The sequence below is a fragment of the Apium graveolens genome, chromosome 4, assembly GCF_009905375.1.
Source record: "Apium graveolens cultivar Ventura chromosome 4, ASM990537v1, whole genome shotgun sequence".
Classification (NCBI taxonomy): domain Eukaryota; kingdom Viridiplantae; phylum Streptophyta; class Magnoliopsida; order Apiales; family Apiaceae; genus Apium; species Apium graveolens.
Genome location: NC_133650.1, coordinates 313,690,173 through 313,713,447, shown reverse-complemented (window position 1 = coordinate 313,713,447; position 23,275 = coordinate 313,690,173). Strand labels below are relative to the sequence as shown.

The following is a 23,275-nucleotide window of genomic DNA, read 5'->3' as shown; positions in this document are numbered from 1 at the left end:
CCAAATGAACCGTTTTAATTGCCTCCCATGCTTCTTTGGAGGTCTTCTTATCTGCAATAGACAACAACAAATCCTCAGGAACGCCTTGATAAATAATAGCCAATGCCCGTTTATCCACCTTGTCTTCAATTACAGCCTTGGGATTCTTTGGTTCTATAGCATCCCACATACCATGGGCTTGCATAAAGACTTGCATTTTCAGAGCTCAGCCCATGCTGTGTAGTTAGTTTTCGTAAGCATTGGATAACTTAAGCCAAAAGAGCTTTCCTTACTCTTTGTGTCCATCTCGAAAAGAAGTGTTTTGAAACAGTTTTCAGGTTTTATGTGTTTGAAGGCTCTGATACCAGATATAAGGTTTAAACAGAGATACAAAATATACTAAACAACTCAACTTGTTATTGAATGGAAAACAAACGTTCTAAATTGAAGTTCATGTGCTTTCAGAAAGAATGCAGAAATTTAAACTAGGTCGATCTGCAAACCAGGAACCAACTCTCCTATTTTACTTCAACTACCCACGACCTATTCTTAAAACATGCCCACGTCTCTGTAACAACTTACAGACTTATTCAACAAAAACAAATAAATAAACTATCCTATGTTTAGAGTAAATAATTAATCCAACATTAAACATCACATAAATATATAATTATTCAGCCGAATGCACATGAGATAACTGTGTGAAGATGGAATTACAACAAGTCTAAAATTACTTTGACAGAGTAAAATAAGTTATTACGGTCACCAGCGCACTGTGATTGCATGCAATGTACTGCCTTGGATCATGGTAATCCATCACGCTTTGCGCGACCTGGTGCAGGTGGTGCAGATGGCGAAGAAGGCTTGGGGATATAAGGCATTAGGGGAGAGCCGTGCTGAATAGTTCCATGTCGTATGTAAGCTTTTGAAGCTGGAACTGGATCATTATGACCATAATCTTCAAGATTATAATGATGATTATCACTCGTCTTACTCGTATAACCAATATTCTGAAGATGATTGGAACAAATGAGAAAGGTAATTTAGTAAACAAACTAAATACTATTAATAAGGCCATGACATCTGTTTCAGTGAGGGGATCAAGGGAGGGAAACAAACAGAGATTTCTAAAATTTTGCACTCGCGGAAATGTAACTTATAAGAATACCAGTAAACGCATACAATGGACGTACCTTCATCTTTCTGCTTGTTGCAGTCAGAGTCGTGTCTTTCTTATGTATGTTGAAATCAGTATCTGCGATCAATTTGTGAGAAGAGTAAATATGAATTATCAGTACTAATCACGCTAGAATTTTTAGATTGTACACATATTACCTAATTTAATAGTCTAACTAAAGTAACCAGCGCTTAGACATTTTATGATCGTAGAATAAAAACACGATAATAAGTGATTACTGATACGATAACCATTATCTTGTAGAGTCACAAAACACAATCAGACACCGATGACTTGAGGTGCTACCTACAAGTAAACTAGAAAAGGTCGCAGCAGGCCACCCATTGCACAAGACTCCCTCATTAGCATTGTTAGTAATGTCCCAGATGTACGCATCATTGTCCATTTTTTCAAGCTGTTTTCAAGGTTCAAACTTGTGACCTAATCGATATGAAGTATAACTACAAAACTTGTTACCTCTAAATTTGACACAGTTTAAGGAGTAACTTCGTTTGATGCAAAACAGACAAAGTCTAATAGCATCAAACTAAAACACATTATATCATTTGATGAACTTAAATTATCTTTTCTTGAAATAAACTATCTATCTGATCTATATGCTTAATGACTGAAACCTTATAACTTAAAACTGCGAATAGTACTTGTGCGTGTGTGACAAACATGTACTACTGCTATAAGATACAAAAAATTCCCTTTACTATCCCCTGTTACATGTTAATAGAAGTATTAGACCCGAGTATTGCAGAAACTATACTGCAAGCAAACACGATCCAGAACCCGAAATTGACAAGCAAGCAATAAGGCATAAACTTCTAAAAACAGCAATACTATACTGCTTGGATCTTGTTTTTCTTATTCTAAATTATGCTGCTTGGTTCTTGAAGTAGATATGCATGTCTTAATAGAATAAGATGAAGAATTACCAGGGAGAGAGGAAGTGATGGTTGTAATAAGGCAAACCAAAGCTGTCCCAACCAGAAGCAGCGAAACACAGAACCCAAAGCTCCTCATAATATAAACTTCACAAGTACAAAAATGGACTCTCTCTTTTTCTGCAGATTTTAACAAAATACTGATGTATATTTATAGAAAGAAAGATATGTTTTTTATCTTAAATTTTACCTGAAAATGGGGGAAGATAGAGGGGGAGGGATGGGCAAAATATACATTTTCTATTCTTAAAGATGGGCTCTTGAGCCTTGCCCATCCCTCCCCCTCTATCTTATGTGCTCATGTACACATGATAAGCGCAAAAACTTGCAGTTTTAAGCCAATTTGATTGGTTCATTTTTTATAATAATGATGGATCCCCATTTCACACCAACTCCACCAATCAAACTGGCCTAAAACTGTGGTCATGGACACATAATAGAAAAACCGTTTTTTCTTTACCTGTTGTTTATCCTTATTTGGAAAGAAACGAGGAGAAGTAATGAGAGAAATGAATGCTGTCAAAGTAGTTGAAAAACCAAGACCATTGCTTCATAAATGTGCTGCAGCAGTGCAGAGCAGAGCAGACTCTTGTGAAGTTAATCCCTAAATCATGACCTTATATTTTTCTTGAAGTCAGTAACATTTAATTTAGTTTTGAACATCTTGTCCAAAAAAAAGTTTTGGACATTGTTCACCATAAGTAATCCTGGCCTGAGTGTACATAAACATCTACTATCTTATCTCAGGGTTACTAAAAAATATACTCCCTCCATTCCAAATGAACTGTCGTATTCGATTTGTTTTAATTTTGTTTTTGTGCCTGCGATATATTTGCCTGGATTTACATTGCTTCTCGGCAAACAAATATTTATAGATACTAATCAAGAAAAATATGTATTACTACTTCCCCAGAATGTGTCATTTTTACTCTCAGATAATAAGCAGCAGACGATCTTAAGCTCCCTGATTCCTTGTTCATTTCTTTTTCAACATTTGCCATAGCACATGTACGTGATCATACCTGCAAGTTCTCACATCATGAACTTTATTTACTTTTCAAGTTCTGCAATGCAAAGATCTGTGGTCTAAACACTTAAATGTATAAGCACAAAAATCTTGGAAATGCTATCAAATGACTTATGTGATATTATTTTCTCCACCATCTGTTTTTGGCCCGGCACTGGTTGTATTCGTCCCTGATTTTGGATCCTATACTTGTCCGTGCGTTTAGGGGCACAATTGATGCAGATAAGAAATCCGCAACCTTCACATTCCAAAGAGAAATTCGAGCTGTAGCTAAAACTACAATGTTGGCAAATATACAGGTGTAGTAAGATGGATGGGAAAAGGTTATGGGTTGAATGCAGCCATCACATATCAAAGTCCTTCCATCATCATTGCGGTCTTCATTATCATTCTAACCGGTCCTAATCTGTAATTGTTCTAAGGGATGATTCGTGTGACTCCAGTGCTCTTCTATCATACTGTTTTAAGGCAGCAGTGATTTAGTTATAATGTTTGTGACTTCACCTCGAAAGTTAACTTGGATCTTGCAACACTGGACTGTTATGAGATCAAATATTAATTATTCACTATAGAGTGGAAATATTACCAAATCAGGTTCATGATCAATGGTATCAACTTCGATCTCATGTCTGACAACAGACAGATCTCAGTTAGGATATGGTAAGGAGTGAAGCCATTAGCCAATGGCAAATATGATCTATATAGCAAACAGAAATAACATCATTTAAATGGTACTCACACCATAGATATTGTGGATGTAGCACATCTCATATGCACAAAATATGTGTTTCTGACAATAGTAGAGCCAGTAATGTATCTGAACTTCTAGGCTGCAGATGCCACATTCTCAGTAGAAGTAACCATCAATGTAAGGAATAGAGTAGATAAGATTGAGAGGGTGATGGTGATAAGTAGGAGACTGAATAACAGATGGTGAAAAGGCATATGCCTTGTGAAACCAAAATTCACAGATTTTGTGGAAACATAAGAAGAGTCTTTAGCTTCCTCAGAACATGCATCACAACTAAACAACGCTTCCTTCTTCATCAACGTGAGTGTGTGATACTTGTGGCCTTCATGATGAAGTACTCTCTGTTCAAAACCACAAAACACACACACATAAAAGTCATAATCGATACACGAATATGTGAAAAAATCCCACGCACCACCACAAACATCGCAAAGGCAACTATATGTAGGAACGCCTATTACTGCTTTGTTACAACCATAGCATACAGTATCATCTCCAATAACATCATTTTCTTTTAGTACTAATAGGTGTTTGGGATGGCGAAAATGCTTTACCGTTGAAGAACTCATCTCTGGAATCTTTACTTATTAATCTTTAATCAGGGTAGATGATCTACCAGAGTGATCGCATGATAATCATTTTCCATAGTCAACTTAATTCATATTCTATTGTCACCGATTTGGAATCAATGTTTAAAATAAAATTACTAGGTTTATAATCTTTATTTTATTTTAAGTACAAATTGGGGGCATGTATATAAATATTCAACCAACTCTTTTTTACCCTTATACTTAACTTTCAAAAACAATACTATTTTTTATGAGCACTTCTAAGTAACTCTTAATCTCATCTCCTCTCAAGGAAGAAAAACAAAGTATTAAATTTGCATATAGTTCTCTCCAATTTTTCAATTATTCATCAATTCGAAACTTTCTTTAGATGAATTTTTCGCTTGAACAAAGAAAATTTTAATAGCTAATATCTGAGTATACTAGAATTGTTTAGAAAGAAAAGTGTTCGCTGTAAAAAGGTACAACAAATAATGAACATCACACCAAATTACTAAAATACATGGATATATATAAAGAAAAAAGAACAGAATCATACAAAAGACACACTATTTTGATGTTATATAATTTCATTCGATTTCTTCTGAGTACCTACTGCATGATTTATTTCTTTGAAGTACAAAACAGAAAAACAGAAAGGGAGCACACAGCAATCTTTAAAATAACAAGCTCCTTGAACACTGATGTCTCCAATTCACTAAATGTGAGTGTGAAAATGTTTGTTGTTCGATATATTTGATGTTCGTTCCTGTTTCGTGAAATTGCAGAACCAAACTAGGCCTAACGTTAAGGCATTTACTGCAAAAACCTCGACCTTCTGATTCTGATAGCGGTAATTCTGTATTTCTGAGCTACTACTACATGATCGATTTTTATTGAATTTGCTTTTTCTTTGCTTTTGCCATAAATCTGTTCACAAGGATGTTGCCTAAGAATAAGATTGACTGGCTGTCATTTGTTGATTAAAACAATCCTGGCTTCTGATGGTACTTATAACTGGATTTTAGGGTAGCTTATCTCAAGTACGTTCTAGAAGTCCGAAAGGATTACTGCTGCTGTTGGTGAAGAACCGTATTGAACACCGGATTTAAGTAGCGTAACTCAGTACCTTCTGTCACAGAAGATGAATAATCAACAAGCTGCTGCAACAAGCCAGGTGAGTAATGTGCTGAAAAATGGAAAACCAGTACAGTTTGCAATGTTGTTTCCAGTTATAAAACCACTACTTGATATAAACAGAACCGTGCAACTCACAACCCTCTACAGTAGACTAAAGGTAACATTTCGCCACTGATCTATCTACAGCCACTGCGTTTATTTATTGCTACTCAATTAACAATTTAAATCGTGCTGTTACAGGAAAGAAAAATCTCCAAAGATGTCTTTCTAAAGCACTTGAGAGGTCTTGTGGAAGACCATATACTCAAGCTGGCAGTCGCAAAGTTGCAAGAACAGGTACACCATCGAAAGGTTAACAAATGTAATACATCTTATCGTATATCAGTTCTCATCTTTAAGTTACGATAAACTTAGGATTCAACTTAACAAAAAAAGAGAAAGAAATACAATTCGGCCTTTATTATCAGAAAAGAAGCTGTTTCGACATTTCTACTTCATTAAAATAAAAAAATCGATTACAAGTCTTGGTTTCTACAGAACCATCTTTTTCTAAAAAAATTTGATAACCATAATTTCAAGATGAATGTCTGCTGAAATACAGCTGAATTGCAGGCTTCTCGCAGCTCACAAGTTTCGTCCTACCAGGTTGCTCATGCTCAACAACAGCTTATGAATAGTTCACCCCAATGTCTTAAACAAGAGCCTCAAAATATACAAGTCAAGCTTCAATCCAAGACAGGCAAGTTGACAAAGGAGAAAATCGATCTCAGTAACCGCTTGCAGGTTGCTTTGAACCAAGTGGAGAGTTTGCTTGCACAAAAGTCAAGCTGGGATGAACAACGGATCATATTAGAGGACAAAATGAAGAATTGGATAGCTCGAGCTGTGCAAGCTGAGAGAACTAACTCTGAGTTAGCTTCAAAGCCGCAGACACTCGAAGCCATGTACAAAATTAAGCTCGAAGAGCTCCAGGTTTTCCACAATGCAGAGCTCAAGAAACTGCAGACGGAGCTCGAGAGCATAGACGAGGCTGCTCCTTGTTTAAAGGATGGTTATTTTACCTGTGCAGACAAGTTTGCAGCATCTGCAGCAGATGTTACTAGAAAGCTTTTTGAGAACTATTGTGCTGAGCTAGACCTGTCTCTTTTTATTGAAGCTCTTTGAAACGTATGGAGTTGTTTGTAGTTCTGCAATGAATGTAAATTTTATAGGAGTAGTTGCAGCTAGAACTTCTAGCCTGGAAGTAAATTTTGCATCGGCTTGCTCATACTGTTAAGGAAAATGCTATAGGCCGAAAGACTGGCCCAAATCAATTTAAAGAAGGTAATTTACTCACAAGCGGTGCACTATGTATAGATTGCACAGATTTTTTTTAATATTATATAATTTTTTTAAAAAAAAATGAATTTTATTTTTAATTTTGTTCATTTAAAATTTTAAATGATATGACTTCATAATAATAATATTTGTTGATGTATATGTTCATAATTTTTTAGAACATTTAAATTTATTTAAAGTGATATCATTGGTAAGGAGGGAAATGTTATTATAACGAAATTATTATTTTATTAAGGATAAAAATATAATGTCTTTATAATGTTGGGACCTTAAAAAATATTATTTTAGCATGTTGATTACTTAATCGATTAACAGTAATTCTATAAAACAATATTTGAAAAAGACAATATTAATGATTGAACGATATAGTTTTATTGATAATTCTATGTGTATTTTTTTAAAAATAATATTTATATTTTAATTAATATTTGATTTTCAGTTCACATCAATAGGATATGTTAGGTCACACACACTATAGAGGGGTGAATACAGTGTATAATACAATCAAATCGAACTTTAAAATCTTAAGTAACAGAAAACAAACTTTATTGAAACAATAAACTCTGTTACAGTATGAAACTGTTACCTCTCAGTGATGAACAAATATCACGAGAGCTGTTAGGGTTATAATTAATAATCTTCTCGAATATGATAACACTTATAGTGTAAACCCTATGGCTGTGTTTATATACTACACAGTTACAAGATAATCGCTAATTGATATGGAATATAATTCTGCTTCCTAAAATATATCAATCAGATATCTTTTCTTCCAAGTATTCCATTCTTCACGGAACTCCTTCTTCATGCATATCTCTTCTTATGTTTATCTTGATCTTCTTTCCTTTAATCAGCTACTGTCCTTATCTGATCGTCCTTCAGCACTTAAGTTCTGATATCTAACTTCTGATGATTATCTCCTGATAATATAAGTACTGATATCCTTAAGTCCTGACTTCCAGTATAAGTACTGATTAATGGTTAAGTACTGATTTGTCGTGTTAAGTAATATCTGAAATCTAAACATAAATCATATTAGCCATGACATTATCAAATATATCTAACAATCTCTCTCAACTTGTAAATTAGCATAATATACAAGTTTAACAGATATTTGATGATGTCAAAAATATTAAGTACAAATGCATGAGAATTAGACTAGAAAACTACAACTTACAGTCCTTAAAGCTTTACCAATATTCAACTTCTGATAACAACTTCAGTCTGTACAAATATCAGAATTTAAGCAGTTGTAGATCTTTGACTTGGCTTCATCATCTGATCTCTCTGATGTCAGGAGTTGTTCTGAGATAGTTCTTCAACAAACATTTCTCAGCATATCTGAGTTCATCAATCATTCTCCTTTTGGCATCTTTAAGCTCTGCAGTATCTTCACCAATTTGAAAGATTGCAGCTCTGAGATCATTGATCTTTGCTTTTCTTATATCCTGATCGAGTCTGATCAAATAAGCTTTATCAGACTCAAGATTGAATTCAACAGCCCTGTACCCCAGAAAGGTAGTTATAATCTTAGCAGTGTTGGGCTTCATTTCAACTATATCACCATTGTGATCTCTGTACTTTGGAACGTATGTGCTGTCAGACTTAACAGAATAAAGCCTTTTATGTCTCTGAATCTGTTCTTTCAAATAGTTTGCAGCAGTTCCTGTTATTCTGTCATCCACTTGAAGTAAGAATAGTACATGCTCCAATTCTTCAAAATACTTCAATGGAATGGCATTTTGTCTTATATGATAAACCCTACCATCTGTCATGAAATACAACAAGATGTATTCTTTCAAGTAGGTATGGTAAACCATCTGTACAGATTCCAGTTGATTCAATCTCTCAGGAGTTGCTCCAATACCTGGTTCACTCAAGGAAGTTGGATCATTTGTAGTGTTATGTATTCTTCTTTCATCAGCACTTCCCAATCCAGTTTTATCTCTTGCTTCCTTTCCAGTAACTACTCTTGCTTCAAAACCACTTGCAGTAGTCTTCAAAGGTTGAGTCTGTTTTGCTTTAGTGAATCCTGGTAGGAGTGTCTTTGGTCTTCTTCTGATATCAAGTTAACTTGAGCTATGTCAGATGTTACTTGCTTCTTCTGAATATCAGAACTTACAATTTCTTGACTCTGAACAACTTGAGCCATGTCAGAGGTTGTTTTAAGAACTTTTCTTGAAGTTAGAGCAAGATTATCCTTTTCATCAGTAATTTCTTCATCCTCAGGAGGCACATAAACCTTGATAGGTTCACCAACCTTTTCTTTACCCTTGGATCTTGGATCTATCTGCAGTTGTGATCTAGCCAATGTTGCTTCAGTATGTGTCCTTGCTTTGATCACAATGCCTTTGAGTTTTGGAAGTGGCTTTTTACCAGAAGCTTCAGATTTAGATGTGACTTTCTCTGATTTAAGCCTGGCTTCTTCTTCCATTAAACTTTCCAAGTCCATTCCTGGATTTTCCTGAAGAAATAAATGTCTTGACATTTCCTCATCAAGATCTAAAAGTTCATCAGAACTTATCATTTTACCAACAGCAAAACTTATTCTTTTCCCAGTATCAGAACTTGTCCTGTGACTTGTGATTTCATCTTTTCTTGATGTAAATCTTCTACCTTGACTATGACCTCTACCCATTCCAGAGCTTCCTCGATCATCTTTTCCATCATCCGTACATTTCAGTGTCTTGTCAGTCTTGCATTTGGACTTAATTACTTTCTCCCCCTTTTTGGCATCAGCAGGTAATAGAAGAGAGACAAGCAATTCCACTGAAGATTGGATTTCATTAAGTTGTGATTGCTGAGAAGCTTGATTTGTCAGAATATCATCAATCTGAGCTTGTTGATTATCTTGAGTCTTCTCAATATAAGCAATCATGTCAATGGTAGGTTGGAAGAACTTTTTCTTATCAATTTTCCAAACTTGTTCATGTTTGTTAAATTCTTCCTGAATCTTGTGTAGCTCTGCATGAGTAGTTGAGTGAAGACCTTGTAGATGTTTAGTACTCAATGCAGTGACTCTAAGCTGGGTTTTGAAATCATCAGAATTTAACATTTCATCAGCTTTAGTCAAGTGCTCAGCAAGATGCTTTTCAGTTGGAACACATGAAACTGAGTTCCATTCCTTAGTCCACTCATGTCCTGCAGGAGTTTCACTTCAAGGTACTGGTGCTTCTCTGGTAACAAAATTCTTAACCAGTTCAGACTTTAGAATAGTCTGTTGAGGAGCATGTCCTGAAGGACCTGCTGCATCAGCATCTGCAGTTGGAGCAGCATCACCAGTATCTCTAGCATTTGCAGCATCAGAACTTACAGAATCAGTATCCTCTGATAAAATAACAGTGTGAGTAGCAATGGAGGCTTCAGCATCCTCTAATTGCTGATCTTGTTCTAAGTTCTGATCAACAGCCATATCCTGATGCTCACCTAAAGTCTGATCATCAGCATCTTGATGCAGAGAAGGTGTTGTTGATAACTCTGGAGTTTGAACATAATCAGTAACAGGTGTTGTGGAAGGATTATTTGTTGTTGGAGCTTCTAAGAGTTACTTCAGGCACAACCAAGTTTTGAACATCAATATCAGCACTTGTGCCTGGATCAACAGGAGACACAGATGGTGCGTTAGCCTTTTCAGAAACAGCTTCCTGAGATGGAGTTGATGGAGAAGAAGTGACTGGAGCAAATTCCTTGTCTTGTGAGATCAGAGATTCCTGATCCCCTTCCTTAGCTGCTTCCTCTTCATCATCTGAAACTGGCTTTTTTGCCCTCTGTTTCTTGTATCTCTTTGTTGATTTGGATTCCTTGGGAGTTTCAGGAACTGTCATTCTTCTAAGCCTTTTGAGAAGCCTAGATCTCCCATTTCCAGAATCCTTCTGAGAAGTCTCTTTCTCAGCTTCACCTACAACAGGTCCTGTAGAAGGAACATGTTCCTCAGTATCAGATTCATCTCTCAAGGTAATCCTCCTTCTCTTTTGAGGTGTTTGAGGAACAGACTTTGTCCTCTTTGGCTTGGAGGATGAAGGCTTCACAGTAGGTGCTGAGGATGAGGGTTGAACAGTCTGTGAAGTGGAGAGATAGGATTTGAGATATGTCCTGAGGGTAGGTTGAGTAGAGTGAGTGGTAGGTGCTGAGGATGATGGTTTTTGGGTGTTTGTTGTTGGTTGGACATCAGAGTAAACAGATCTATATGTATCGGGATCAGCATTTACTAGGATCTATTTTACAGACTGAGGAATCTGTAATGGTCTAACCACTGATTTCTTAGTGTCAACATTTACCAGGTCATTAAAGTAGCGTTTTTCAACTTTAAAAGGTGGGGTTGAGGAACTGACTAATTGAGGTTCATCAGTACAAAAAGTATAAATAAGTTGACAGAATCTAGCAAAATAGACAACATTCGTATCCTCTGTCATCCTATCCCCAATAAAACCAATTATACCGGTTGCAAAATCAAAATGAGTTTGATTGATAATAGCATACCCGATGTGCTGACTCAGAATTGGGATAGCATCAAAATTCGAACATTTGTTCCCAAAAGCTTTGGTGATGCAGTCGAAGAAGAAGCTCCATTCTCTTCTGATATGAGCCCGTTTCAACTGCCCAAGTTTTGCCAAACTCTTTTCATATCCCAAATTAGCCATTAACTTCTGAAGAGCTGATTCCTCTGGAATTGAAAAAGTACACTCTTCTGGGAGATGTAGAGCCCTGCGTATTGTACCAGGAGTTACTGCATAAGATGAATCACCCACTTCGAAAACAATACTGGGAGTGCCATGTTTACCACCATCATCAAAGTGCCCAGTCCGGCAAAACGTCAGAACTTGTTGGCTCAAAAAGACTGAAGGCTGGGTTAATGCATACCCAATCTCACTGTGTGCAAGAAGATCTTACACAAAATGTAATTCAGATGGAGCTTCAGCATGATCAAGAATTGCAGCATAGTTGTTTGGAACAAACTTAGCTCCATCAATGATTAAATCCTTAGGTGCCATGTGAAAAATTGAGATGAAAAAGTGCCTGTTAGGTGTTTGATAAAATCTCTGTATGAAAAAACAACGAGTGAAGAAGAGAGAAAGTGAGAGTAAAAGCAAGTAGAGAGAAAAAAAAATATGAAGGAAATAAAAGATTAAAGAAATCCTCTCTCTATCGTACTTATACTCTGAAAAAAATGTTACCGTTGGACACCCAGATATTCCATTAATTAAGGTGAAACAGTTTTAATTCAAAAGTGAAGTCGTTCCCACTTATTGAATTATTTTTCACTGCAACATTAATATTCTGAAAATAAATCAAGTGAAAATGACCAAGATAAATCATATGAGTAAGTACTGATAAAGGAAAGTCAGAACTTAAATTAAAACAAAATTTATATGGTCATCAGAATATCAATCAGGATTTATCAATGCATTACAAAATATCTTAGAGACAAAATCTTGAAACAAAAACAAATTTCATTAATATATCAAGTGAATACATTCATGAAATTGAGATTATATCAGAATTTATACAAGATTTCCCTAAGCTGCTAAACCTAACATCAACAACTTTAGTCCTAGCTAAGAAGCCTGACAAAGCTGATGATGAAGAAAAACAGGAAGAAGACGAGATTAAATCATTTCTTCTTCCTACTCTCGACAAACAGAATGGCGAGTCGGATGATTCGCTCTTGCTGGCGGAGAGCTTCCAGCCTTTCCTCCTCCAATCGCTCCAGATGGCGATGGTAGTCCATATAGAAGAACAGGAGGTGGGTCAGTACCTCCTGTGGGACAGAGTCCCATATCTCCTCAGGATTGGCCGTGATGTGCCATTCCTGCTGCAGTCTGCACAGCTTAGCTCCATATTAAAGTTTTGGTAGTTCAAAAACATGTTGTATCTGACCATTGTGTTTTTGAAAGAAAAAGTATGAAGGTAAGTTTGTGAGAAAGAATTTGATGGGAATGCTGATGTGAAGTGGCTGCTTATATAGGCAAGAGAATGCCAGGAGACGTAAAAGTATTTAATGCTGACAGGTAGAATCAATTCTACCTCGTCTCCCCAGACTTGGAAAAAGAATAACATTCATTGGAAGGAGAAAACATGGTTGAATGCGCACAAGAAACAAGTAAAAGTGGACTGTTCAAGTACGAATATCATTAACCCTAACCATAGTGACTATTAATCTTCCACTTCAACATATTCTAGTTTGAACCGAGACTGTTATCAAATTTTATCCACAAATAAGTCAAGTAAAGAATTAGACTGTAATATCAGAACTTAGACTTATATCAGAACTTAACAGTCATCTCCTCATACAAGTTCTGAGTTATACTCTTCAGAACTTAATCGTCAGAATATGCAACCAGAACTTGTCCTCAGAGTTAGTGTAAAATGACACAATGACTGTTTATCTAAAACAACATAGACCACCACAGTAATTTTCATCATTCAGATGGAGTGATTAGTGTGTGCATTAAGCTAAATTTCAGACAAGGAGTAAAGTTTGATTCACTTCAGTACATCTTAGAAATAAGGCATAACTAAAATTTTGCTAAAGAGCTGTCATTATCCTGAAACCTACTGATGAATGAGTTCATGCTTGAGTCCACCTCAACTGTTTTGTGCTAATTTTATGCATCTTTTTAAATTCTATTTTACAGTGGCTTCTCAGTGTAAGTGAGTCACGACTGCTTATCAGAATTTATGCTATTATCAGAGTATTTCTCCAGTAATCATAGAGTGTGAAAAGTCACCAAGAAAATATTTTGCTTTTCTAATGCATATTTACTTAATACCAGCAATGCACTTGGGTCGTCCCTTCCACATTTTTACTCTAGATCTCAAAGGAGTACCTGATTTTATTTTATTTTTGATCTTTTTGCTTTTTCTTTTGATAATTGAGGTTTATCAGCACTTAGTACATTCAGCAGATTTACTAGTATCAGAACTTAACAGATGAGTAGCATTATTTTAATTTGTGACTTAGTAATAAGATAAACAAAGTAAACTCAACTAAGCTCAATTATCAGAATTTGCTTGTGTCATAAGATTTCCACAGAAATAATTACTTCTTACATGGGATCATTTGTTTATTGAAGACTACTAGGTCAGTATCTAGCACAGTTATCCTCATAGGATTGAATAGTTACTTAAACAGACATATCACTTATCAGAGTTTAGAAACATATATCAGACAACAATCAGTACTTGAACACATATTTTAATTAATCACAGAATACACAAAGAGATTACATTCTGTAAATACTGATCATAAAGTCTAATGAAACAGAACAAAACTAGACAGATTTAGAAAAAGAACCTGAAACCATTCCAAGTTCATTTAGCAATCTTGTAAAAGTGGCTTCACACAGTGGTTTTGTGAAGATATCTGCTAGTTGTTGATCTGTTGCAACAAAGTGCAATTCCACTGTACCTTCATCTATATGTTCCCTTATGAAGTGGTACCTGATGCTGATGTGCTTTGTCATAGAGTGCTGAACTGGATTACCTGTCATAGCAATAGCATTTTGATTATCACAGTAAATAGGGATTTTGAAATATGTTAACCCATAATCCAGTAATTGATTCTTCATCCAAAGAATCTGTGCACAACAGCTTCCTGCAACAATATACTCTGATTCTGCAGTTGATGTGGAAATTGACTTTTATTTCTTGCTGAACCAAGAAACCAATATGCCTCCAAGAAATTGGCAGCTTCCACTTGTGCTTTTCCTGTTAATTTTGCAACCTGTAAAATCTGCATCTGAGTAACCTATTAGTTTAAAATCTGATTCTCTAGGATACCACAATCCCAGATCAGCTGTTCCTTTAAGATACTTAAAGATTCTTTTCACAGCTGTTAAGTGAGGTTCTCTTGGATCTGCTTGAAATCTTGCACAAAGATAGGTAGCATACATGATATCAGGTCTACTATCAGTTAGATAGAGTAGAGAGCCAATCATACCTCTGTAATCAGTAATATCTACTGATTTACCAGTATCCTTATCCAGTTTTGTTGCAGTGGCCATGGGAGTGGATGCACTTGAACAATCTTGCATTCCGAATTTCTTTAGCAAGTTTCTGGTGTACTTAGTTTGACAAATAAAAGTGCCTTCTTCATTCTGCTTGACTTGAAGGCCCAGAAAATAGCTAAGTTCCCCCATCATACTCATCTGATATCTTGACTGCATCAGTTTGGCAAACTTCTTGCAAAGTCTGTCATTTATAGACCCAAAAATGATATCATCAACATAAATCTGGACGAGAAGTAAGTCTTTTCCGTGGTTGAGGTAGAACAATGTTTTGTCTATTGTTCCTCTGTTGAATCCACTTTCCAGAAGTAACTGAGCTAAAGTCTCATACCATGCTCTAGGAGCTTGCTTAAGTCCATAAAGTGATTTATCAAGCCTGTAGACATAATCTGGATATTTGGAATCTACAAAGCCTGGAGTTTGTTCAACATATACTTCCTCCTCCAATTCTCCATTGAGAAAAGCACTTTACACATCCATTTGAAAGATAGTAAACTTTTTATGAGCAACATAAGCCAAAAATATCCTTATGGCTTCTAACCTAGCAACTGGTGCAAATGTTTCATCATAATCAATTCCCTCCTGTTGAGAATATCCTTTTGCAATCAGCCTTGCCTTATTCCTTGTAATTATGCCATCACTGTCAGTTTTGTTTCTGAACACCCACTTTGTACCAACAACAGATCTATTCTTTGGTCTTGGCACTAGGGTCCAGACTTTATTTCTTTCAAATTCATTTAACTCTTCCTGCATTGCTTGCACCCAATCAGCATCTTGAAGAGCTTCTTCCACTTTCTTTGGCTCAGTCTGAGAAAGAAAAGAATTGTAAAGACATTCATTTGAAGTACATGTTCTAGTTCTGACACCTGCATCAGGATTTCCAATTATCAAATCAGGTGTATGTGACTTTGTCCACTTCCTTGCAGATGGAAGGTTTTCTCTAGAACTGGATGCGTCCCCATGATCCATGCTGTCTTCATTTTCATTTTCTGATGCTCCCCCTGAAACTATGCTCTCTGAGTTGGATTCTTCAGAATCTAGATTTTCAGCATTATCAGAATTTGGCTTATCAGAACTTGACGAATCAGAACTTGAAGAGCCAGATGTATGTTCTGATGTTTCTTGAGATGTGGTAGGATCTTGAGTATGCCCCCCTGCATAGGTGCATCTTCCTTTGACGTAGTCACCACAATTTCAATAATATCAGAGTCTAATCCATCAGAGTTTACAGTATCAGGACTTAGACTGTCAGGATTTTCAGTATTAGAATTTGAGTCTTCATTTTCAAATCTCAGCTGATCATGGTCAATGAAATCTTCAAGACCAGTAATCTTCTTATCATCAAAAGAGATATTGATAGATTCCATGACCACTTTTGTTCTCAAATTATAGACTCTGAAGGCTTTTGTGGAAAGTGGATATCCAACAAAGATTCTTTCATCAGCTTTTAGATCAAACTTAGATAGCTGTTCAGGATGAGTCTTGAGAACAAAACACTTGCATCCAAATACATGAAAGTACTTCAGATTTGGCTTTTTTTTCTTCACCATCTCATATGGTGTTTTTCCATGCTTGTTAATAAGTGTTGCATTTTGAGTAAAACAAGCAGTCTGCACAGCTTCAGCCCAGAAATAGGTTGGAAGCTTTGCTTCTTCAAGCATTATACGTGCAGCTTCAATGAGAGTTCTATTCTTCCTTTCAACAACTCCATTTTGCTGTGGAGTTCCAGGAGCATAAAATTCCTGCTTTATTCCATGGTTTTTGCAGAACTCTTCCATCATCAAATTCTTGAACTCAGTGCCATTATCACTCCTTAAGATTTTCACAGAATCTTTGACCAATTTATCCAGATGTTTGACATGTTCAATCAAGATTGATGCAGTTTCACTTTTTGTGTGCAAGAAATACACCCATGTGTATCTGGTGAACTCATCCACTATGACCAACGCATACTTCTTCTTTGCAATAGACATGACATTTACTGGACCAAATAGATCAACATGTAGTAGATGATAAGGCTCAAGAATTGATGATTCAGTCTTGCTCTTGAATGAAGATTTTCTTTGTTTGGCCTTCTGACATGACACACAAAGACCATCAGGAGCAAATACTGACTTTGGCAATCCTCTCACAAGATCTTTCTTGACCAGTTCATTTATATTGTTGAAATTTAAATGAGAGAGTTTCTTGTGCCAATTCCAGCTTTCTTCAATTGATGCTCTACTCATCAGACAGATTGCAGAACCATCAGTACTTGTTGAAAGCTTAGCTTCATAAATGTTACCACGCCTGTATCCTTTCAGAACAATTTTGCCTTTAGATTTACTCACAATTTCACAGTGTTCTTCAAAGAAATCAACATGATAATCTCTGTCACAAATTTGACTTATACTCAGCAGATTGTGTTTAAGTCCTGAGACCAGAGCTACTTCTTTAATTATGACATTCCCAAGATTGATATTGCCATATCCCAATGTTTTTCCAATGTTGCCATCTCCACAGGAAACACTTGGGCCAGCTTTCTCCACAAAGTCTGATAGCAGGGCCTTATTTCCAGTCATATGTCCTGAACATCCACTGTCCAGAACTAGAATATTTTTCCTGTTGCCCTGCAATCACAAAGACCACTAATTATTAGTTTTAAGGACCCAGACTTGCTTGGATCCTTTGGTCTTATTAAGTTTGTTAACATTTGCAGCGGATTTAGCATCAGAGTTTATGTTAACATTTTTCTTTTCAGAACTTACATTATCAGACTTTGAATCAGAATTTACACTAGAAGGAACATTGGAAACTTTCTTCAAAGAAGATTTTATTTGATAATAATCATAGTACAAACTATGATATTCTTACAAGTATAAATGGAATGCCATAAACTACCACAATGAAAACAAGGATTTTGTGGTTTGTATCTAACAGACTGACTCTTAACTCCTGATTTTGAAGGTAAGGAGTTAATATTCTTATTCTTCCTGCAAAAAGAAGCCAGATGATTAGAACTTCCACAGTTATGACATGTTTTCCTAGGAGCATCAGGAACAGGTTTATAATCATTGCTTTTATTCACACCTTTCTTTCCATTCCTATTTTTCCTAGGTGATTTTACCTTGTTTGCATTCTTAACATCTTTCAGCTTATGTTTAAGCTGCTTCTTTGTCATTAAGCCTATGTTTACTTCAGCTGTCTTTTCATGTTTTAGTTTGTCAGAAGTTAATTCCTCTTTAACTTCTGATTTCTCATTTTCAGACTTTATAGTTACAAACTTAACAGGTTTTAACTTTGGCTTTTGCTTAACAACATGCTTAATTTCTTCAGTTCCTTTATCATTCTTATCCTCTCCATAACCTAAGCCCTCTTTCCAGTTTCCACTACTTAGCAAATTTTGAGTTGTTTTGCCAGAATTAGTCCAAGTCCTGATAATCTCTCTTTCCTTTTCTAACTCAGTTTTTAGAGATTCATTCATTTTTAGCACTTTATCCCTAACATAGAAAGCATCATCTCTATCCTTCTGAGTTTGATGAAACATGACTAACTCTTTTTCTAAGAAATCATTTCTTTTCTTAAAAGCAAGATTTTCAGAAGTTAATCTTTCACATGTTAAAGTTTGATCTCTATAACTAACAAACATGGTTTTAAGATATCTTCTCAACTCATTAATATCATCAGTATGAAAAGCATAAGTAGTCTGAGGTACCTTTATTTCAGCAGCTTCAGAACTGCTCTTAGCACTTTCTTTATCAGTATTTGCCATTAATGCATAGTTCTCCTCACTTTCAGAGTCTGAGGTGTCTGTCCAGCTTTTCTACTTTGTGACAAGAGCCTTGCCTTTGTCACCCTTTACCTTCTTGTAATCAGGAGATATGTGGTCTTTCTCACCACAGTTATAGCATCTAACATTGGTATAATCTCCTCTGTCAGACTTTCCTCCTCTGCCTTCAGATCTTCTGAAATTCTTCTTATCAGAACTTATGCCTTTCCTGGAAAACTTCTTTCCCTTCCTGAACTTCCTGTATGCAATCTTTGTGATTCCTTTCACCATAAGAGCACACAACTTCATCATCTCCTCATCAGCATCAGTCTCAGGCAAGCTTTCAGAATCTGAGTCATCATCACTTTCAGAACTTGATGACTCAGTATCAGACTTTATAACAAGAGCTTTACCCTTGTCTTTCCTTGAGGAAGCTGCTTTGGGGGATTCTTCTTCAGCCTTAAGAGCAACTGTCCTTGACTTTCCTCCTTTCCTCTTGCTTCTTTGTTCCATCTCAAGTTCATGAGTCTTGAGCATTCCATAGATTTCATCAAGAGTTGTTTCATCAAGATTGTAGTTGTCTCTTATTGTTGTTGCCTTCAAATCCCAGCATTCAGGAAGAGCTAACAGGAATTTAAGGTTTGAATCTTCAAGATCATACTCTTTGTCAACCAATGACAAATCATTCAAAAGTTTGACAAATCTATCATATAAATCATTCAATGGCTCATTAGTCTTTGAGTCAAAGTGTTCATACTCTTGAGTTAGTATTGTCTTCATGTTCTTCTTAATTGTGTCAGTTCCCTGACACCTTGTTTCCAGAACATCCCATATCTCCTTAGCAGTCTTGCAGTTGATTACCCTGTTTGACATTACATTATCAATGGCACTATGCAGTAAGTGTTGTACCTTAGCATCCTTAGCAATTGATGCTATATCTTCAGCAGTATAATCACTCTTTTCCTTTGGTACAGTCTTTGCTGCTTCACCTGCAACTGCAACAACAAGCTTGGTTGGTTTGTGAGATCCTTCCTTGATTCTATCAAGGTATTCTGGATCTGTTGCTTCCAGGAACATGGTCATTCTCACCTTCCATATGGGATATTCAGATGGTCTCAGTATGGGAACTCTGATGGTCTCATACCGACTCTGAATTTGTGTCTTTGGTGGTTCCTCAGTTTTGGTAGACTTAGTTGGAGTTTATGTGTCAGACATGATTGTGTTTGGATCTTTAACTGTATGTGTGTTAACAGATAGGCTCTGATACCACTTGTTAGGTCACACACACTGTAGAGGGGGTGAATATAGTGTATAATACAATCAAATCGAACTTTAAAATCTTAAGTAACAGAAAACAAACTTTATTGAAACAATAAACTCTGTTACAGTATGAAACTGTTACCTCTCAGTGATGAACAAATATCACGAGAGCTGCTAGGGTTATAATTAATAATCTTCTCGAATATGATAACACTTATAGTGTAAACCCTATGTCTGTGTATATATACTACACAGTTACAAGATAATCGCTAATTGATATGGAATATAATTCTGCTTCCTAAAATATATCAATCAGATATCTTTTCTTCCAAGTATTCCATTCTTCACGGAACTCCTTCTTCATGCATATCTCTTCTTATGTTTATCTTGATCTTCTTTCCTTTAATCAACTACTGTCCTTATCTGATCGTCCTTCAACACTTAAGTTCTGATATCTAACTTCTAATGATTATCTCAGGATAATATAAGTACTGATATCCTTAAGTCTTGACTTCCAGTATAAGTACTGATTAATGGTTAAGTACTGACTTGTCCTGTTAAGTAAGATCTGAAATCTAAACATAAATCATATTAGCCATGACATTATCAAATATATCTAACAGGATACGAATTATACTTAGTCTAATATTAATTTGATTTATCTCGGATCAGTGGTTTATATTATTTAATTTTGCCTGATGTCCAATACACCGACCAAATCAAACTAATTATTTTTAGTTTAATTTTAAATTTTTTAAGTGTGGATCAAAAAGATAATTTTGTTTTAGACTAAATAATTAGTATATATTATTTTTTTTTGTTTGTCAATTTGTATTTTTATTTTAGTTTTGTGTAAGTCTGAATCAATTGTATAATGTATTTTTTTATTCTGGATAAACAAAATATATTATTTTGTTTATCCAAGTTCATTTGTGTAATTTTTTTAGGAGGGCCGATAGTATTATTATTTTATCATAGCCCGATTCACATGACATATCAACTAAATCTTAATAATTATATATTGTTTGCTTATTAATTTTAGCCCAAAGTAACAAATTAGAATAATATAGAACTCGATATGAATTAAAATATAAATTGGTAGAAGAAGTTGAATTTAATATAAATTATAATGATATAGAGTTCGATATAGAATAGAATTGAAATTGGTAAACTAATAGAGGAAGTTCACTTCAATATCAATTAGAATTAGAATTGATTGACCCAATAATTAGAATTGAAATAATTAAGTAAGGGTAATTAAGTAATTTCACCAAGTACCAACCGACCTACTACCAAACTATATTAATAAAATATTTTTTTACAAAAACAATATGATAATTTGTTGCAATTGCGATAAATTAATTTATTTGATTTGTCAGAAAAATTAGTCACCATTATCTTAAAATTTAAATCAATAAATGATATTATAAAATTTTCGGATATATGATTTTAGAATATCATTTATTGATTTAGAATATATGATAACGATAACTAATTTTTTTGACAAATCAAATATATTTATTTGTCGCAATTGCAACAAATTATTATATTGTATTTGTAAAAATTAATATTTTATAATGGAGTAATATTAGTTATCACGAATTTTTTTCAAAACTAATTATTAATACCCCCGATTAAATATTAATGCCCCGATTAAAAAATTATTTTTTTCCTTTTGGCTATAATTTTTTGCATAAAAACTTTACCCTTTCCCCTGTAATTTTTACTTTCTCGCGAAATATTTAAATCTGGGTTAGGGGTGTTTATGGGTTGCTCAACTCGTTCGAACCGATCCAATTCGACCCTATTTTCGAACCTTCAAATAGATTAAAAAAAACAGATATTTGGATGGGTTAAAAAAATTTCAAACCCAACCCAACTCCACCTAATTTAATTTATGCATCTAATTTAAATATATTCTGTATATTATATGCAATAATATAGTATTTCGTGCATGCGCATCTAATTTACGACATGATATACATTATTAAAATTTTAAGTTAATCAAATTTAAATAATTATATTATAATTTTAAGCTATACCTATTTTAGTTAACTAATTTCCGTTTTGTAATCATGAAACTTTCCAAGAAAGGATGTCGTTAATGGCGATCAACAATAAATTAGACTGGACACTAGAACCAACATAACATATGTATAATATTATGCTGATCAGTTAAAATATAGTACGGATCAATGCCCATCTGCATAGACTCACTATCATACAGGGTATTCGGGCCATTTTGGCCTAATAAATCATAGAGTTCAGTCCATCCCCGACCCTTTTCATAACTATCCAATCCGTAAAGTATTTTGATACAAAAAAAACTATTTTGGTTAAAATATCATAATTCAGGGTTCGCAAATAACCTAAGACAATAGGTATTTGCTCAAGAGATCATAAATCATAATAAAAGAACAAGAATATGAGATACTTGCATAATCAATATTTATTGCGGCGAAAAGTAAAATATTTAACTATTCTGAATTTAGAATAGGGAAAATATATTTGACTCAATTGATAAACCCTTTGATCTTTAATCATCTTCCATATAACTCAACTCTGGTATATCTGTAGTTCCGTCGACAGACTATCTGACGTTAACTTATCAATCACCATTCTATTTTCACCTCATCTCTGTATCTACTCGTCTCATGTACCACATATAAACAAGCTTTACTTTTAATCTATATATTTGGCCTTGTACGCCTCGAACTATGTGTTTCTATCATAAAAGATACTCTTTTAACTAATCAATAATATATAATTATCTAATTCATATATCTATCATTATCGTCTACTCACCCGATACTCACCCGATGATAATAGATAAGGATTCAGTTCGTAACAATATTAGACTCGGTATGTTTAAAACTGAAATCGAGTCGAAATACGACTTTTTGATAAATATGCGATTCAGAAACGTTTACAAAATAGAAACCTTTTGATACAAAAAAATTTTTGTCTCGAAAGTATTTTTAATAGAAGCAGAATATTTTTCTGAGTCTAGAAACATTCGATTCGTATTAAACGGATGAACGGTCTATTTATTACGAATAAAATACAAATAATTCAATTAATAATAATATTAATTGAATATTCAATACCTTCATATATTTTTAAAAGCTCAAAATAATTTTTAAAATATTATTTGGCTTAATTATAAATACTTACATTTTATTTAACTATTTATAGATATAATTAATTGATTAAATGAATTAATTAACTAATTAAATCATAAATAATTAATTAAAATAAATTATAAATAATTAAATCAAATTATGAATTTTAAAAATAATGTAAGACATAATTTTCAGGAATTAAAATAATTCAGTTAATTATTTAAAA

At 34.6% G+C, this 23,275-nt stretch overlaps 2 protein-coding genes across 3 annotated transcripts; one reads left to right on the top strand and one right to left on the bottom strand.

Annotated features, from left to right (window-relative positions):
• Positions 1-608: 608 nt before the first annotated feature.
• Positions 609-2,331, bottom strand: LOC141717361 (uncharacterized). The gene is made up of 3 exons (XM_074519431.1): positions 2,101-2,331; positions 1,173-1,234; positions 609-989 (listed from the first exon to the last, which is right to left on the bottom strand). Exons 1-3 carry the CDS (start codon positions 2,186-2,188, stop codon positions 783-785), a joined length of 357 nt encoding a protein of 118 aa, XP_074375532.1. The 5' UTR covers positions 2,189-2,331; the 3' UTR covers positions 609-782.
• Positions 2,332-5,111: 2,780 nt separating this feature from the next.
• LOC141717360 (uncharacterized) lies at positions 5,112-6,924 on the top strand. Of its 2 annotated transcripts, none has more exons than XM_074519429.1 (4): positions 5,112-5,288; positions 5,464-5,732; positions 5,816-5,911; positions 6,221-6,924. In XM_074519429.1, exons 2-4 carry the CDS (start codon positions 5,580-5,582, stop codon positions 6,737-6,739), a joined length of 768 nt encoding a protein of 255 aa, XP_074375530.1. In that variant the 5' UTR covers positions 5,112-5,288; positions 5,464-5,579; the 3' UTR covers positions 6,740-6,924. The 2 variants fall into 2 exon arrangements, with proteins under 2 accessions (XP_074375530.1, XP_074375529.1); XM_074519428.1 differs by having other exon boundaries at positions 6,188-6,924.
• The last annotated feature ends 16,351 nt before the right edge of the window (positions 6,925-23,275 follow it).

What these genes read in the sequence shown, in the direction of transcription:
- LOC141717360 (XM_074519428.1), top strand. Translation starts at nt 5,580, where the DNA reads ATGAATAATCAACAAGCTGCTGCAACAAGCCAGGTGAGTAATGTGCTG. An exon ending in CCCTCTACAGTAGACTAAAG is followed by an intron (nt 5,733 to 5,815) that starts GTAACATTTCGC and finishes GTGCTGTTACAG; the next exon opens with GAAAGAAAAATCTCCAAAGA. An exon ending in TCGCAAAGTTGCAAGAACAG is followed by an intron (nt 5,912 to 6,187) that starts GTACACCATCGA and finishes GCTGAATTGCAG; the next exon opens with GCTTCTCGCAGCTCACAAGT.
- LOC141717361 (XM_074519431.1), bottom strand. Translation starts at nt 2,188, where the DNA reads ATGAGGAGCTTTGGGTTCTGTGTTTCGCTGCTTCTGGTTGGGACAGCT. An exon ending in CATCACTTCCTCTCTCCCTG is followed by an intron (nt 1,235 to 2,100) that starts GTAATTCTTCAT and finishes AATTGATCGCAG; the next exon opens with ATACTGATTTCAACATACAT. An exon ending in CAACAAGCAGAAAGATGAAG is followed by an intron (nt 990 to 1,172) that starts GTACGTCCATTG and finishes AATCATCTTCAG; the next exon opens with AATATTGGTTATACGAGTAA.